The sequence below is a fragment of the Opisthocomus hoazin genome, chromosome 1 (assembly GCF_030867145.1).
Source record: "Opisthocomus hoazin isolate bOpiHoa1 chromosome 1, bOpiHoa1.hap1, whole genome shotgun sequence".
NCBI classification, from domain to species: Eukaryota; Metazoa; Chordata; class Aves; order Opisthocomiformes; family Opisthocomidae; genus Opisthocomus; species Opisthocomus hoazin.
Genome location: NC_134414.1, coordinates 77,818,408 through 77,835,939, shown reverse-complemented (window position 1 = coordinate 77,835,939; position 17,532 = coordinate 77,818,408). Strand labels below are relative to the sequence as shown.

The following is a 17,532-nucleotide window of genomic DNA, read 5'->3' as shown; positions in this document are numbered from 1 at the left end:
TTTTTTTATAGCACAGTTGGCATTTCCATTTTTACTCCAAGGCAGATTTTGCCATCCTTACATCTTAGTTTCATTAGTTCCCATTCATTTTAGTGGGTAGGATGCTCTACAGCATGAATTGGAGCGAAAAAGTCTGGCTGCTCAGTTGTGCAACGCTGGATTTGAAATCGAGAAACAGAAAATAGCTGACTTCTTTTTCCATAAAAGTAATGCGTGTTCAGCAGAAGCCTAATTAAGAAGGTAAAATTAAGATCATATAGGATTCACTGTAATAAAGAAGCATCACTACCTGCTATTTGTCTTTCTGAGTTCTTTACTTCAATTTGATTGTACTCTTTGATGTACATACTTCTCCCCACAGAAGTCATCACGTGAACTTCTGGTCACAGTGGTGATCAAGCTTTGTATTTACTGTGGTTTGAGTGATCCTGAGAACTGCGAACAGAGACTCATGCTCTTAAGTCACCGATTCATGTATGTCTTTTTTCAATGCAGTAGTCAAAAGATTATGCAAGTTCAGAAGATTAGTAATTACATGGAAGCCTTTAACTTGATTCCTCACACATCTTCTGGAAATGATTACTGTTGCTGAGGAAGGCTTTGACCTAATGTTTCTTTCCATTTCTCCCTTGAAAATAAACCTAGTTGATGCTGTGGCCATAGTTCAACGACACAACAGTTTTCAGAACTTCAAGGTGTCTTTGGGGTGTTCTGACAATAAAAAACAGTGCATGTTATGATCGTGTAAGAGCCATAATGAAGGTTACTGTTTTTAGTTAGACTGCACATTAGTCAGTCCCTTAGAGACTCTGGATCTATTACACTATCCAAATCTATCATGCTGTTGTGACAGCTGAAATTCAGCCACATGTTCAAGCACTTCAAACCCGATGTAACATGTTGATCACGTGGGGAAACGAATGATTAAGGATGGAGCATGGGTACATACAACTTTTTACTCTAAAAAGCTAAGCCAGTTTATCAGTGAGCAGCGACAGACTTTCTCCTCTGCTGCTTTATCCAAGATGACTCTGGCAGTACCAGTCCTGATCTCGGACAGTTGACACCCGGAGCAAGCTACAGCTGGGGTACATGCCTCGTATCGGCAGTCCCTCTACGCCACACGCCTGGTGCCACAGCTCCTTTCAGCACCAGTGAAACGCACCCGTTTGCCAGCACAACGCTGCATCCACTTGACAGCTATTGACCTTGTACTTGTAACAAGGTGCCCTCTCCCCCACCGCAAGGTCAATTCACGCTTCGTCGCTGGGACGGATGGCGGCAGGCCTACGTCCTTCGTCGGCAGGGGCAGACACGCGGTGCCACACCTGTGCTCCAGCACAGGGCCTCACAGCACACCTTAGGCGCGCCATACCTCGCCGTCCTCCAACTTCGCTGCCAGCGAGGGTGCTGCGTGGACAGGCCCGGGCCAGCAGCCGATTCCCTCACCGGGAGGGCTACTGACACCCCCGCCCCACACCACCGCGGGCCTCCAGCAGCGCGGCCGCAGGGTGGGGAGCAAAGGCTCGGGAAAAGGACACAAACACCAGGGACAAACGTCCCTGCTGGGGGCCCGTTGCCCCCGGGGGCGCCGCAGCCGCCCTCCCCGGGAAACGGACCTCCCACCGCGGCGTCGGGCTCGCGCGTCGCAGCCACCCTCTCACCGCCATCTTGAATGTGGGCAGCAGCAGCCCCGACGCCCTCCATAGGGAAACAATAACAGCGACGGCCCAACCCTTCCAGAGACGAAGGGGGTACTAAAGAGGCGCGGCGACCCCACCACGAACAGCCAGGACCTGCAGGAAACCCAAAGCCACATTTAAAAAAATGGAAGCAAACCACAACAACCCCCTCCCAGGCCCAGGCAGCAGGAAGGGGCGGCTTGCCCGCACTTAAAATGGCACCTGCTTCCGCCCCCGCCTGGTAACCCCGCCCCCTCGGGCAGAGGGCGGGGCGGCAGCAGGTCCGCGCCTCTGCGTGCGTGCGGCCAGCCCCCCGCCCGTGACACACGCGTCAGGAGACGCCGCGCGCAGCGGGGTGCCCGCCCCCCCCCCCCCCTCCCCGCTCCTCGGCCCGGCCCCGCCCCCTCCCCCGCCCCCTCCCCCGCCCCTCCCCGAGCTGCCCCGCGCGCGCGCCGCGGCCCGGCCGGAGACACGGCGGACCCGCACCGGCTGCGGCAGCGCGATGGCGGCGCGGAGGGAGGCGGTGGCGGCGGTGGCCGCCGGCCGCCCCGGCCTCCCCTTCCTTCTCGCCGGCGGCTGGGCCGCTGCCTGGCGGGGCGCGGCGCTGCGCTTGGCCCTGGCGGTGCTGCTGCACTCGGCCCGGGCCGAGAAGGAAGGTGAGACCCGGATTTCTCTTCCTTTCTTGTCCTTCCTCCCCCCCCCTCCGCCTCTTCCTCCGGCGGACGGCTGGGGAGGCTCCCGGCCTCGCCGCCCCTTCCCCTCGGCGGGGCCGCCGGGTCCCGCTGCCCGCCGTGCGGCTGTCGCTGCCGCGGTCGTCTCGTCCTTCCCCCCCACCGCGCCGCGGGTCCGTGTGCCTGTCCCTGCGTGCGCGGTGCAGCCGCTGGGGCGAGCTTGGAGGGGATGTGGGGGTGGGGGTGTGTTCTCCTCCCCGGCAGCGGCGGGGATGGAGCTGGAGTTGCCCTTTAACAAGGAGGGGGGGCAAAAAAAGAAGATAAAGGCTTTCTGGCGCTGAGCTGGTTCCCCTGCGGCAGGCTTCCAGCGGGGGAGCGAGCCAAGGCAAACAGGCGGGCCGACCTGCCTGCGGAAGGGCCAGAACGCGGGCCAGGAGGTGACAGCGAGACCCCCTTCGCCTGCCCGGGCTGCTGGCAGGTCCTGACCCCCCCGGGCCCGCGGCGGTCTGCGCCGAGCTGCAGTGAAAGTCGGGCGGGGAGCCCTTCACTTCTGGCGCCTCTGCTCTTGGCACGTTGTCTTTTTCATTGTGGCTTAGCGAGGGAAGAAAAGCCCCGAGCGAAACACCTAAGCGAGCTCGGTCGTATTGCTGAGGACGGCTTTTCGGGCGCTGCCAAGGTGCAGACTCATGGCCTGCTGAAAAAGCGTGGCTGCGTGGCGGTGTTAGAAAGCGGCAGAGAAATGTAATGTGTTACAGAAGTAGGCGAAACAGGTTTACTTTGGCTGACACGAGAAGTTACTTTCCAAGCAAGTTGCTGACATGGGAGGAGGGTGTCTTGGAAGGACGGGTAAATGTGTCGGGCCCGATGAGGTGCGAGAGGTGAAACAGAATGAGCGTAAGAAGGGTATGGGGTGGGAGTTCAGCCAGGAGCCTGTAACCGTGTCTCTAGACCAGATTTGAGGGAGAAATGCATCCTAATAATGCATGTATGGGAATAAATACGGACATGCCTTTGATTTTCTAACAAAGGGCTCAACTTGGGTAATTTCCTAGTAACTTGTTTTTGATGAATATGACGATGTTGATATTAAGGTGATAATAAAAAACTATTCTGCATCGCAGCCACTCTTGTTCACTTGACTTTGTCTTCAGAGAGGTTAACATTCAGAAAACAGGGTGAGGAAGGTACAGTATCATCAGAGTGATGAGAATTTGTAAGTCTGTCAGTTCAGTCTGTAGTGTCTTCAGGTACTGGAAGAGTCCAAATGCTTCAGAAATTACCTATTTTTTAACTCTGATTGCATTCCTTTAGAGGTAATAACCTATATGAGTTTATAAGCTTTATCGGTGATGTCATATACCAGTATGATAGAAGTGATTCATGTGCTAGAATTTTTGACAGCTGGGGCCGTGTTCTGGCTTTGTTCATTCGTGGAATGATATTCGTGTTTTTTCTTCGTGGACTTCCTTGGCATCCCTAGATAAACAAAGACAGATTTAGATTCACAGAGTTTGAATGGATATGATTGAAGTCAAGAAGATGGAATAGTTGGTACTCATACCATTTCCTTCTATTGATACAGTCTGTTACTTATCCCAGCAACACTTCTGTCGTTTTCAAAAAGTGCATTTCGTTCTCATACAGAACATGGATTTTTTCCAGTCTTTTCTGATTTCCGACACTCATTTTTCTTCCCAAGATTTCTGCTGCTTGAGTGTAGTCTGCGAGTAGTGCATTTAAGCTTGCAAAGAAATCTTGTTCTGGCATTTTGTTTTTGTTGTTGTTTTTTTTAGAATTAATCTTTTATGGATTCCTTAGAAGAATTTGTTAATGATCTGCAATTGTGGATCACACATTGAAAACTGTTGTCTTCAGCTCTTCCTTTTGCTGAGCGCAATGCCTGTTTGTAGCCCTGGAGAAAAGAACAGTGGAGTTTTAAAGCAAGGCAAAGTTGAATAGTGACTTGTGAGATCTAGTCCCACTGATCTTCAACTACAAGTCTAAGTCCTAGTCTGCAAGGGGCGGTAACTGAGCATAGGCGAGGAAGAACCAGCTTGGGCAGTGGACCTGTAGACCAAGGTGGGAGCTCAAAATGAAACGTGAGTTCAGAAGAAAGGAGGGGAGGGTGTTTCAGGCTCTGTTTTTCAGCGCTGCAGCTTCTGCCAGGTTGTGTCTAATTAAACATAGTAAAATATAGTTTAAAAAAATGACCTGGAAGTAGGGAAATAGTTAGGAATATCCCTTCCATCCCCCAAATGTGGATGTACATGTTTTGCTGCAGGAAGGAAGCTGTGGAGAGGAATTAGAACTGAGGTTGTGCGTGGTTGCTCCTGTACTGTTTCCACACTGCTGAGTCGACGGTGGCTGTAGTAAGACACCAGGCAGTGTATGTTCCAGAGAAGCTGCTACAGAAAAAAATTCGTAGAAGCAGGTGCTCAGATGAACAATAGGAGTGAGAGAAGAATAGATCAGAATATCACAAAACAAACTGAAAAATGAAGGCGGAGGATGCTATTTTCCTTTTACCTTGCATGTGCAGGAGGAGAAACAGGGAAAGATGGAGCTGATGCACAGGCCAGTAATGCCAGCTTCATGCTTCTGTGGAGAAGGGGCAGCAAGCAGTTCTTTATGGAGCTGTCACAAGTAGGAAGAAGACTGATGCTGGAGCATTCCGGCTTGATGTGGATGCTCCTAGTCCCCAATCTTAGTTAAAGAGTTTGAGGGTGAAGGTGTAACATAAACAGCTTTGCTGTTTAACAGCAAAAAACAAAACTGAAATCCTTTGTGTATACATGCTGTAAGTGCAACTCATGGGGAACAGTGATGTTGCTGTACACTCTTTTTGTGCTAGAGGAATAGAACTTGTGGAAACTATCTGATATCTGAACAAATATGAGGGCAGATAAAACAACATGTGGATCAGCCGAAAAAAACTTAAACATCAATTTCAGACTAAACACTGATATGTGACTTTTTTTTTCTCTTTGCCTAGCTGGGTCCTCAGTGCCCATGTATTGCTGAGGAATGAGTAAGACTGAGAAGGTTGTAAAATTTTTTTGCTTTGTTTTTTTCACTTAGGAGATCTGTGAATCTATAGCAAAAGAATGACAAGGCAGGGAAAAATTCCTGCATTCAGTCTAAAAGAGCCTCCTTCCATTTAGGAGGGACAAAAATAACTTTAGAGTCTCTTTAGCAAATGTGTATAATTTTCAGGCTTTTTGCAGACTTATCCTTTCCTACTGGAATTGTCACGTTCTGTATTGCCACATGGATTGAGGACAACTTTCAGTTTATATTTGAACGTGTGCAGGTTTTGTTTTGGATTTGGTTTGTTTGTTTTAGGGTTTTTTTTTATTTTTTAGTCTTTGTTTTTCGTGAGGGGGGACACATAGCAGCCTTCTGGGTTTCAGGTTGAAGGAAGTCATAGTAATGCAGTAAGACTTGTGGTCAGTATTATGTTTTGAAGACAAATGTTTAATATCAGCATGCTTTTTCACCCGAGAACTGTTTTGTCTTTGTTCCTTTATTTATGTTCATTTCTATTTATTTATATATATATTTTAAAAAAATCTTCATTTTATACAACAGCAACCTTTTTGTTTGTTGTTTTAAATTGCTTTTTAGTTGGCCAGATGACTTGAAGCCTGTTGAGACTGTTTTGATAGTTCGCTTATCTACTCACCTGCTCACAGGATTGGTGCAATTAGAGTAAGGTTGATATTTAGGCTAGGTTCAATCCCTAACTGTAACTTTTGAAGTTACATCTCAGTGCTGGACCTGGGAGAAATTTCTGCTTAAACTTCTAAGATCTGATACCAGATAGGTCAGTGAAAATGTGGCATGTTCTTTTTTCCTAAAGCTTGACATATTCTCTACTAACATCCTAGAAACAAAGATAGTTTTTAAGGATAAATGAGAGCTAGAATAGTCACAGAAGAGTTTAAGGGAGGTGTTGTCATTAGAAAAGTGTACTGGGATGCTGGAGTTCTGGTTCCATTTTTGTCATTCTGTCTAATCTCTTGCAAGTAGCTTTTCCTTTTTGCTTTTTACCAGTATCTAAAATGGCAATCCAGGCTACTTTATATGAGTATCAAAAGTAGACTCATGTTGGAAGGTGATGTGGGAGAAATCTTACATGTTTAAAATAACGTGATGAAAAACTCTTCACATATACTGCTTGTTTGTCATATCCTGCTGTCAGAACTGATACAAAGCATGCTATCCTTTATTTTAATGCTAATATTTTGACCCTGACTTAAATCAAAACATGAGCCAGGAAGAATGACCTCAATCAAACTGAAAACACACTAGCAGCTTTAGTAGCACATCAAAATCATGAACAGTGTGAGGAAAACACAGTGAGTAAAAATTGACCATGCTGCCTCACTGTGTTTTTGAAACTTAAGTGTGGGAGAGCTGATTAGGTTTGCACTATGTCTTTGCTCTTGTGAATGATAAATATTAACCATGTGGTTGGGTTGAAAGGTCTCATACTTGTCTGCAGAATCTTTGGGCTAAATTAAATGTAAGGAAAAATGTTAATGCAATGGACAGAAAGTTGAGACCCCATGTTCTCCATGACCTTCTGGGTAAGCTCTCCCTCCTCTGCATCTTTTTCTCTCTCACCGGTGTCCAGTTCTATCACACATGTGAGGCAGGCTGAGGTTCCCTCACCCGTCGAGGTTGATAGAAGGAGAGTGTCCTGCAGTTTGAGGCCTTGGGCTGTGAACTCTTGAAGGATCTTGCTATGTGTTTGTACGGTGCCTAACATGATGAAGCCCCTCCAAAGTTTGCAGAAGTCTGTAGGCATTAGTTTATTTAAAGCTTTTAGTTGTGATTTTTGTGATTGATTGCCATTATTGCAATATGGGCTAGTTTGAGTTGTTTGGATACATTTGTGCGTGTTAAAATTTCGCCTGCTTGCAGTAAAACTTGGGTGTTTGCTGTGCATCACTTTATTTCAAAACCTATCCGGTTTTGCTCTGCTTAAAGCGATGCATGTTATGAGTCCATGGTGTGATTTACTAAGTCTGTAAGTATAAAAAATCTTTCAAACTGTAAACTTGGGTAAATCACCTGAGAGTGTGACACTGAATGGTGGACATTGTGGTTCATGCATAACCACCAGTAAAAATCGTGTGACTGAAGCACAGGCTAGAACCAGTTTGGTTTGTTCTAGTGTTTGTGGCTTTGGCAAGAATAAAAGTCAAGAAAGATCTGTTTTATTTCTCTTTCTGGTAGCTGCTGTCCAGTGTGGCACCTCTGACTTTGTCAGTCTGCAGCATGAACTTATTGGGGTGTAACAGTAGCTGCAAGAAGCTGTCTTTTTTTTTTTTTTTTTTTTTTTTTTTTCTCTAAAAGACAGAATTTGAAGTAAATCTTCACTCTTCATGGTAATAAGTCAGGGAGCTCAAAACTGGGCTGGGTAATACCTTGAGCAGCCTGCTCTAACTGGACCCGCTCTGCCCAGGCTGGAGGCCTCTGCGGTTGCTTCCAGCCTGCCTTAGCCTGTAGGTTCCAAACGATGAGCACACTGGGTGCTAATTAGGGAAGCAACTGGTTTGAGCCATTCACCTGTGGTAGTCACCAAATACAAGTTTAAACTACAGTTATTTTAAAAATCCTTTCTGTTTTTGCTAAAAATCTGTGTTAGTATTTCAGCATTTTTAATTATTAATACCAAGATAGAGGATGCAGAATTTCTTCTTGCATAGGGAGTATATCAGTGTGTTGCTGGAATGGCCTGTATTTTGTGATTGGCTTGTTTGGTGTTAGTAGTCTAGCTTGTTAATTTGGAAATAGAAACATAGTTCAACTTGATTTGCTTACTGTCACTCACCTTTCTCATATGGAGGAACTGCTAACAACTAGTCCAGATACGGAGGCAGTAATTCGTGTCACCAGCTTCCCTTTTTCCATTTTGTAAATCTTGTAAACTGAAAATGTAGATGCCTGATTTAGGAAATGGAAAGAACCAATGACCGTGAGAGTTAAAAGGGTAGACATTTATTTTTCTGGTCATAAATACAGGCAGAGAATAATCCTGTGTCGGATGTGGGTTTGTTAGAGGCAGCTGGTAAAATTTTAAGATGTGGTGCAGAAATTTTGGGTATTTCTTTTCTCTGAACTGTCTACATGGAATAATTAGTGATTTACTGACTGTAGCAAGGAAGTGATGCAGCATTTGCATTTAACACTTTTAAAATCTGTTCTTAACATTTTCTGATAAGCAGGCTTGGATAACTTGTGCTCTGGAATATTAAAGGAACTAAACCAGGATTGTGCGCAATTGATCCCTCTCTTGTTAAAAACCGTGGAGGTAACGGGGAGATAACAAAGAGCTGAAGGGTTGCAATGTAATTCCACTCTCTGTAAAGGAGACAAAAATTGAGGAATTTTACACTAGTTTGAGATTTTCCTGCTACACTTACCAGATCTATCTTCTCAGTAGGACGATCATAGAGGCATTTTTAATACCTCTCCTCCTCCTGGCATGCATAGCAGTAGAGAACCATCCAAGAACAACTGGAGTTTTACTGAAGTTATTGAACTGGTTTTAAGGATAACTGAATGAAATTTAGTGGAAGAAGGTGTGCAGGAAATGAAACTGTGTACCTAACAGCTCCTTCTGCCTGTGTACTGTATGAAGTCACAAAATGTTATTTGATAGAACTGTTTAGCTGACTCTAATACAACATGCTTAGGTTTTTAAAGTTGTTTGATCAATGCATCTATTAACTATTCTTCATAAAGCAATCTATCTGAATAATGATGTCTTAAGGCTTATTTGAGTTTTTTTGCAGTTGAACATCCAGATCTATGTTGGACTGTACAGATTTGGTGTACTAGAATGTGCACAGACTTTCTAAAGTTACTTAAAAATATCCCTAGCAACCCCCTTGGTTATAGGCATTTTTCAAAATTAAGTCAGGAAGTACAGCTAATAGTGGTGTTAAACAGATTAAATTGCTGTTTGAGGGAGTGATGATAGAATAGGAGACAAAGCTGTAGGCAAGCATGGTGCTGATTTAAATAACTTGAAACGCTTGTTTTGCACTAAACTGCTTGTATGCTCATTGTTCATCAACTTGACTTTTTAGATCCGTAGATCTGAAGTAGAATGGGGGCCTTGCAGAGGAGAGTGGTAGTGAAGAAAAAAATGGCTGAGGAAAAAGTTCTCAAAGAAGAAGTTTCTGAAGAGGGAATTTTAGCTTTTGAAAATGGAAAGCTTTCTTGTTTCCTTACAGGCATACTCTATTGGAAATATCTCAAGGTATTTTCCTCAGTGTGAAATTGGGTGGCTTCAGCGTAGTTTGATGTGACTGGCTTATGAAATTTCTTTATTTTTGTAATAGATAAGCTGCAGACTGAAAATGTCTGGCTCAGATTGAAGATGATAGAAGATACTCATATTGAAGTAAAGAAATAGGCTGTTTTTCATGACATCTGCTTCCACTAGGGGATTTTTGGGTTCCCCCATTTGAGATGTTGATATAGTATGCTAAGTGAATTTAAAAACTGGTTACCTGAAGCTTGTAAATAAATACGAAATCATCTAGCAGTACAGAAAAAGTCTTAATGAGTCAGTGATTTACACTAAAATACTGTACAAATACTTGCAGGTGGAGTTTTGAGATAACGATGAAAACTCTGCAGGCAACTAGATAAACTGCAGGGTGTTTGGTTTTGGTTTATTCCCAGCAGTGGTTTGAGTTCTGCCTTGGAGGCTGGCTACAAGGAGTTCCTCCTGGCTGTATTCTGGGACCTGCTTAGTGTCTTTGTCACTGATCTGGTATTGGAGTGTGCTGAATCTGGGGGAGCAGTCAGTATGCTGAAGGGCAGGGCTGTATTTCAGAGACCTCTAAACAGGACAGAGCAATGAGCTGTCAGGACCTTTGTGAAATCCAAAAAGAACAAATAGAAAGTCCTTCATATGGGACAGAAAAAACACTTGCGGGGGTACCAGCCGGACATGCTATACATGAGTCAGCAATGTACCCTGGCAGCATACAGGAGTGTAGCCACTAGACTGAACAAAGAGATTATTCCTGCTTACTCAGCACTGAATAGACCATACCTAAACCACTGCATCCAGTTTTGCTGTCTACCATCCCACCAGAAGGCTGCAAAGATGGTCGGTGGGCACATGACCTATGAAGAGAGGTTGAGGGACCCACAGCTTCATGGAGATGAGGCTTTGGAGGGACGTTGTGGCAGCCTGCAAACATCAAAGTAGAGGTTATGAAGAACATGGAGCCAGACTCCTCACAGAGATGCATAGCAGGAGAGGCAATGGTCATAAAGTGAAACAGGGAAAGTTTGTTTTGTACCAGGAGGTGCTGGTCTGTGATGATCCCAGTAAGAAAGGCGCTCAGACACTGTAAAGTGTCATTGAAAATGCTATTTCACAGAATCACATAATGGCAGGGGTTGGAAGGGACCTCTGTGGATCATCTAGTCCAACCCCCCTGCCAAAGCAGGGTCACCTACAGCAGGCTGCACAGGACCGTATCCAGGTGTACGAGTGTTACTAATGATAGCGTTGTTACAGCTAACCCTATAAAGAGAGAATAGTATGGGTAATCCTACATCTGTTTTGATGCTGGGAACCCTGAGTTGTGCAGCATCAAATAGGCCTCCAGTCCATGTGCAGCACACTGCAGACCCCATCCATAGAAAGGGTGACCCCGTGTTGGTCCTTCAAGCCGTTGTTGGATTTCCTTACAAGAAAACAACTCTGTCCATAACTTGTACTGTCGAGCAGAAAGGGTGCTCACACGAGGACTTATAGCTGCACTGTTGAAGGCAAGGCGACGCTGGCGGTGCAGTCGCCAGCACCGAGCGGGAGCTGCCGGCAGGCTCCTGGTTGTGGTCAGCTCACCCCCGGGCTGGTCCCGCAGCTGGGGGTACGTGCCGCTCGGCACGGGCGCGGAAGGCAGCCCCTGCACGCAGCACAGCACAGGCACGGTCCTGCTCTGGTTGGCTCTTGCATGGATCACTGACTGTGCCGTGTGTTACGGTCTTTCGCTCAGGATCAGTACAATGTTCTGGCTTGACATAATAAGAACGTATTTCATCATGAGGGCAATCGGGCATTGAAACAGATTCCCTAGAGAGGTTGTGAAATCTCTGACCTTGGGGGTTTTCAAGGCTCAAGTAAACAAAAGCAACATCATGCAGATTCAGCGTTCACTGTGCTTCAGCAGAAGGTTGAGCTAGATGACATCTGAAGATGACATCAGTCCACCTTGAATTGCTCTGTCTCTGTGTTTTGGGTCTCCCTCATGATCTTGAAAACTTGGTTGGAAGTTGCGATAAATTTGTCGTGACCGATGGGAATATGTGTAAGACAGGAGAATTCTGGGTTTCCACGTAACTCCATGGCAAAGTCAGTGCAATGGTAGTAGTAATGTAGATATAATTTAGATAGAAGCAGAGCTGTAACTGGATCCAGGAAGTTTCACATGTCACTGCATCACTAAAGAAATGTGATTATAGAACAAAACAAAGACCCTGTTGGCCATTCCTTGTTTCTGTAGTCATGCATCACGTAGGCTTTATTCGTCCCCTAGTTTTCATTCTTTTTCTTGAAAAATTTTGTTTCAGCGGGAGTGTTTTATGTCCCATCTTTCACACGAAGGATAATACAGCCATTAGTTTCCATCTTTGCTAGCTGCTGGTAATATGACAATAAATTGGATTGTGGTTGACATGTTAATATACAAGATGTATTAAAGTAATACTTAACAATCTGCGCGACTTGTATATCTGAGGAAATACTGAGAGATCTGGATATTGAATGTTGCCATGGTTGGCACTTCCTTTCTTGCAGCACGGGACATGGAGTACTTGGTCCTTGCTGGAAACCATTTCCATCTTGAATGTTTGCTTTGGTGTTCTGGACCTGTGTGTAACTTCAGTCTGTGGAGCCAGCAGCAGGCAGTCTAGAGGTACCAGAAATGACCATTATCTGGTGAGACCCTTGCCCCCAGCAATCCTGCTACTTAGTTCAGTGATACAAAGCACTGAGACTACTCTTGCCCTCTAAGCTGTTGCACCTAAATGTAAGAAGATAAGGAAGAGGTGTGTGTGAGGAACTTTTATATTATTATATAGCTGCTTTTATATTATCATATACCTCGTCAGTTGCCTTTCTTGTAACTTAACTGGGTCATGGTCTGCCCAAATAGTTTTGGATAGAAACTGTATCTGCCAAAATAATGAAAGGATGAGTAAATTCTTTGTTTTGGGGGGAAACCTGACTGTATCTGATGCTGAAGGAGAGACGGTTTTCATTGGCAGAGACTGAATCTTCACAGGTGAAGTTACTCTCACAGTTACTACTGCTGAATACCAATATCTTACGGGAAGACTGAAACCAGCTTCTAGTTCATTAGGGAAAATTTGATCAGAGTTCCAGTGCTTGATGAGTCCCATGAATTCTTCCTTTGATTAAATTGTATTTCTCTAGGGAAGAATACATTAGAATAAGGAACTCAGAAATTAAATAAAATATTTATTTATTTAGCATTATTTAATTGTGCTTTAAAAGTACCTGTGTTGGGTGAAAAAAATTCTAATGCTGAAGAGCCATTTAACATAGAAAAGGTGTGCACGTTTAGCTTGAGACTTGGTGCTAGGCATGTCAGAGTAGAAACGAGAGTTATTTTTGAGTGAATATAATTTACTTTTATCTTGATTAAGGGGCAACTTATTGATGGGGGTCGTTGCAATCTTTAAAGCAGAATTAGTTGTCTCTCTGAAACTTATTCTGTAACTAAGCCTAAGGGTTTGGAATTATTAGGTGAAATTATGGTCTGTGTTGCACAGGGTGTCAACCTAAGTCATCGTAGCAGTTTCTGAAAGAGTCTGACCAGAAGAAGTTGTTTATTTACTTCTGAGGGGTAACTCCAACCAAGGTGTTTTGGGTAGCTGAATTGAATTTCTGCAGCTAAACATACTTAAGCATTTAATTTCCATATGCCTACTTGCACATTTTTCTTATTAGTGTTTTCTGATTTTTTTTTTCTCCAAAACTGGATTTCCCCTATTCTGTTTCATTCTTCTTTCCCTATATATTATTTCCTTTCAAAACTTGCTGCAGCTGTTCTTCTCCACCCGTTTCTTTTCTGGCTTTATCAGACCTTGCGACCAGCTTTTTCCTGCTGGTCTGTGTTCCCACGTGGCAAGTCAATCGGCTGCTTTGCTAAACAATCAAGAAGTAGCATTACTCCTGCATCATTAACACTAGGGCTTTAACATTAGGCTTTTCCTACCTTTTCTTGACCTTTGATCGTTGTATTTATAGACTTCATGCGGTAGCTGATCAAGCATTATCTTGCTGCTCTTTTACTTGTCCTCCAGGTTGAATAGCTGTTTCCAGTGGACACTGGAGTAGCAGTTGCCACATGAGCACAAGGAGGGTGGAGATCCTCTGCTCCCCCCCCTCTGCATGATTCTTCTCACCAGCTATAATCTAGTCTTAACCAAGTCACAAGTGTTATGCAGCAAAATATAAATTAATGTATTGTCGAAGTTTCCATGTTGTTCTATAAATTCATACAGTTCCTTCCTGGTGACAGAGGGGGGGGAGGATCAGAGCAGGGAGGAGAGCAGGACTCCGTCGCTCAGCAGGGCCCTGTCGCTATGCCATAACATGGGTTGAGTGATACAAAGCATCCTCTGTAGCCAATAGCAAGGTAGGAGTGGGCATTGAAAACTGAGCCGTGTCCACAGTGCAAAAGCTGTAGCTCTTACCTGGTGGCATTCACGTTGCAGCAAGACATTTAGATGTTGGAAGGTGTCTGTCTGGCGCTGTTGTCTTACTGTTCTGTGGGGTTTTTTGAAAATTCTGAAAATCCCATCCTCCTTCCTCTTTTCTACAGTGTAGAGAACAACTCTTGCCCTCTGTGTAGGTTTATTAATGTCATTAATCAGCCTGGATGTACCTTTTAAGTAGGTCTCTGCACTGTGTTGGCACGATCCGTTTTTTTGAGTAAGTGGGTTTCATGGGTCTGTTCAGTGGCTGATTTCGTAAGAGTGCAAGTTTGGAAGGCTGACATTAATGGTAATAGTTGCAATCATTGTCAGTTAATGCACTGTTCTCCGGAGGCTGCAGAATCTATGAACTGACTGTCGTTTCTTGTGAACTACATATTGGATGTTTCTATAAACTGGAAAGGTTAGAATTCCATTAAGTCCCTGTTATCTTTGCATATGTCAGTTTGCAGTGCTACATGAGTAGTAGAACTTATTGCCACAATTAGATGTTTCTGATCTAAAATTTGAGAACTGAAGTGTGATGAAGATTTAAGAACAGTTTGGAGAGGCTGCTGCTTTCCCCGTCTTTCATTGCAGGACAGGTGATCTTGTTTTTGAGGCTAGTTCCAATTTTATGTCTGTACAAGCTCAATAATGACAAATCTGTAGAATATTATAAATTTTAAAATATTTAAAATTGTCATCATTAGAAGGAATAAAAAGCCATAATTTGTGTGGCCCAAAGCCAGAAGAAAAGGATGCTAATTGCAGATGTTGTGTTTCTTTATAACTTCCTTTGAATTTTTTTCCTTTGCTTTAAATGATTTGTGAGAAGCTTCCATGAGTGTCAGGAGTATTGTTCTCTCTGGCTTAAAAATAATATGTACTGAAGTCTTTCTCCAGATGAGAGAATTATTTCTCCTTTCTTTATTTTTCTTTTAAGTTTATTTAAAACTAAATGTTCTCATTCATACCCCGCTGTGAAATCTTCGTGAAAAAACAGTATTGGATATTATTTCCTGAGAAGCATTTTGGAACCAGCAATTAAATGTCTTTGGAGGAACAAATGATATTATTGAAATGTTTAAAAGTAAAGCACCAACTTAAAGCAGTTGGTTTTTCAAGTATCTAGCAATTTTAAAAAACAAAACAAGAAAACACAAAACAAATACTGCTTTAAAAGTGACATTTTATGATATGTGTTGCTGCTGTCTGAAATAGTCCATTTTGGTCAATGGCAGATAACTTTTTAAACTCTTATTATAAAAGTCAGATTAAAAGAAAAATTGTTCTAGCTGAAGTGGATGAAAATGCAAATGTCTGTGAGGTGGAAACACAGACTGAGTGCCAAATGAACATCTGAGAATAAAGGTATTTGAATGTGATTCTTTGTCCATCTAAAATCATCTAAAGTAATTTTCTTAGGAAGATAACTAAATGAAAGCAGACCGCTAGGCATAGTACGTGTTACTTGCAGTGAACTATTTTGTTTCTAGGTATGTTTCTATAGTTTTAGAGCAAGGATATAGCTATTAAACGACACATCTATGTGTGCAAACTCCATAAAAGAAACCTTCAAGCAGTTGTGCCATCTTCTGAAGTGCGAAACAAATGTCACGAGCCAGATGTGCAAACTGCGTCTTCAGGACGGAGACCCGCTTGCTTGCTTTCTCGGTCTCAGCGGTAGCTTCACGGTCTGTCTGGGGCCTGTGTTCTAAGTCAGAATTATGCAGTCGCTTTCAGTTTTGTAGCTGACTTTAAAAATTGATCGCTGAATTCGTAAAAATCTGCATCAGCCTTAACTAAAGTGAAAAGAGATGAGTGGATGAATGCGATGTGACAGCTCCCCTTACTAGGAGAGGGCTTGGCTGTGTAGAGAAGCTTGTCTCATGTCTAAAGTCAGAAATGGCACACGAGTAACTTAGCAAAAGCTTATATGCAGACTTAGGTAGGTAGCAGTGTATGCACTCCTATTTGTGCTGTTGTGTGCGGTAAAATACAAATTATTTGACCTTTTTTCCCCCCTCACTGTGGAATAGTGAGTCACTGCAGAGGTATTGCAGTGCAAGTGATCTACTGTCTCTGTTTAGCTGGTATTAACTTGGGCATAGGTTGGTGCATATGAACTTATTTGAATATGTGTTAACGTAAAGTCATAAAAACAATTTCTTATTAACTGTAGTACAGAATTATGTTTTTAATGAAAATTCTGTCATTTTGGTTTTTAACTTAATGTGTTGCCTTTTCATTTCACATTATGATTAAAATGCATGATCTAGGAATGTTTCTATTTTAGCTGTCTGATATGTAAACAGAAAATAAAAATTTAGCAAGCTGGCTTTTTGAGGAGTGGTAATTAGGGGTTTTAATATAGAAAAAAGAATTAGTATATTTCTGTGTAAAAAGATTTAAGTTATTTTTGCATATGATCTTTACTAGTTTTTGTGTATTTACTGTCTTGGCTGTGATGGCTCTTCCTGGGGCCTGTTGGAAAAATTATCCATGTCCCTTTGTTGTGGACCACTGGAAAAGAAACAAGCTGGTTGGCTATGTAAGTGGAAGAGGATTTAGCTAGAAAGGAGGCCTGCTGGCTGGTGGTTCTGTCTCGGAGCTTCTTGCCTGAGGTTCTGTGGCTCATAAGAGAATCATCTTTTACATTTCAATGCAACAGTCACCTGTTGGGATGTAGGCAGAAATACGGGTTGATAGCTACACAGACTCTCCTGTCTTGGAGAATAGGCCTTCCTTTAAACAGCTTTTATTGTGTTGAACACTGAACTGGGATGTGTTTCTTGAGGCTCACTAGAGTTTTGTATTCTTAAAGCTGATTAAAATGGTTGCTTGCATTACAGCATAATAATGTTTTTCTGTGTGGTGTTTAATTTTTTACAACGTAATTTTCCTTTCATAATAACATTATTTTATCATTCTGTATCCACCTGCCTGTATTTTACATGGTGCTCAATTTTCCACTGTTCAGGATGATTGAAACTATGTGATTGCACATGAGCAGTTAATTCATAGTCAAAGCTTTAAAACCAACTCATCCAGTTTTAGTTGTGCTGTTTAACAGGTAGTGATACAAAGGCGGTAATTACAATTACACAGACAGAAGTGAATGACATTTAGCACATTGTAAGTGGCTCATGTGGTTATAGTTACCTTGAAGTGAGCTTAGTCATTAAAACAAAGGGTTAGAAAATGAACTTTTAAAAAAACTTGGTGTAATTTAGGAGAGATTTAAATAATCAGTCTGGCCCTCTTTTATTAAGTTGGGATACCGTTTCCAGAATCTGGGGAAAATTCATAGGCCAGATGATATCGGGCTATATAACTACAACTTATGAGAAAATTGGTTTAGACAAGAGCTGACAGAGAAGATAGTTCTTACAAGCATGTAAGAACATGTGTAATGATGA

General features: G+C 43.2%; 1 protein-coding gene across 1 annotated transcript in view; it reads left to right on the top strand.

Annotated features, from left to right (window-relative positions):
- Window positions 1-2,184: 2,184 nt before the first annotated feature.
- The window catches only part of TMEM131 (transmembrane protein 131), a 106,349-nt gene continuing 91,001 nt past the window's right edge, over window positions 2,185-17,532 (top strand). The window contains exon 1 of the mRNA XM_075427114.1: window positions 2,185-2,338. Coding sequence (XP_075283229.1) covers window positions 2,185-2,338 — 154 coding nt within the window. The remainder of the gene's footprint in view (window positions 2,339-17,532) is intronic.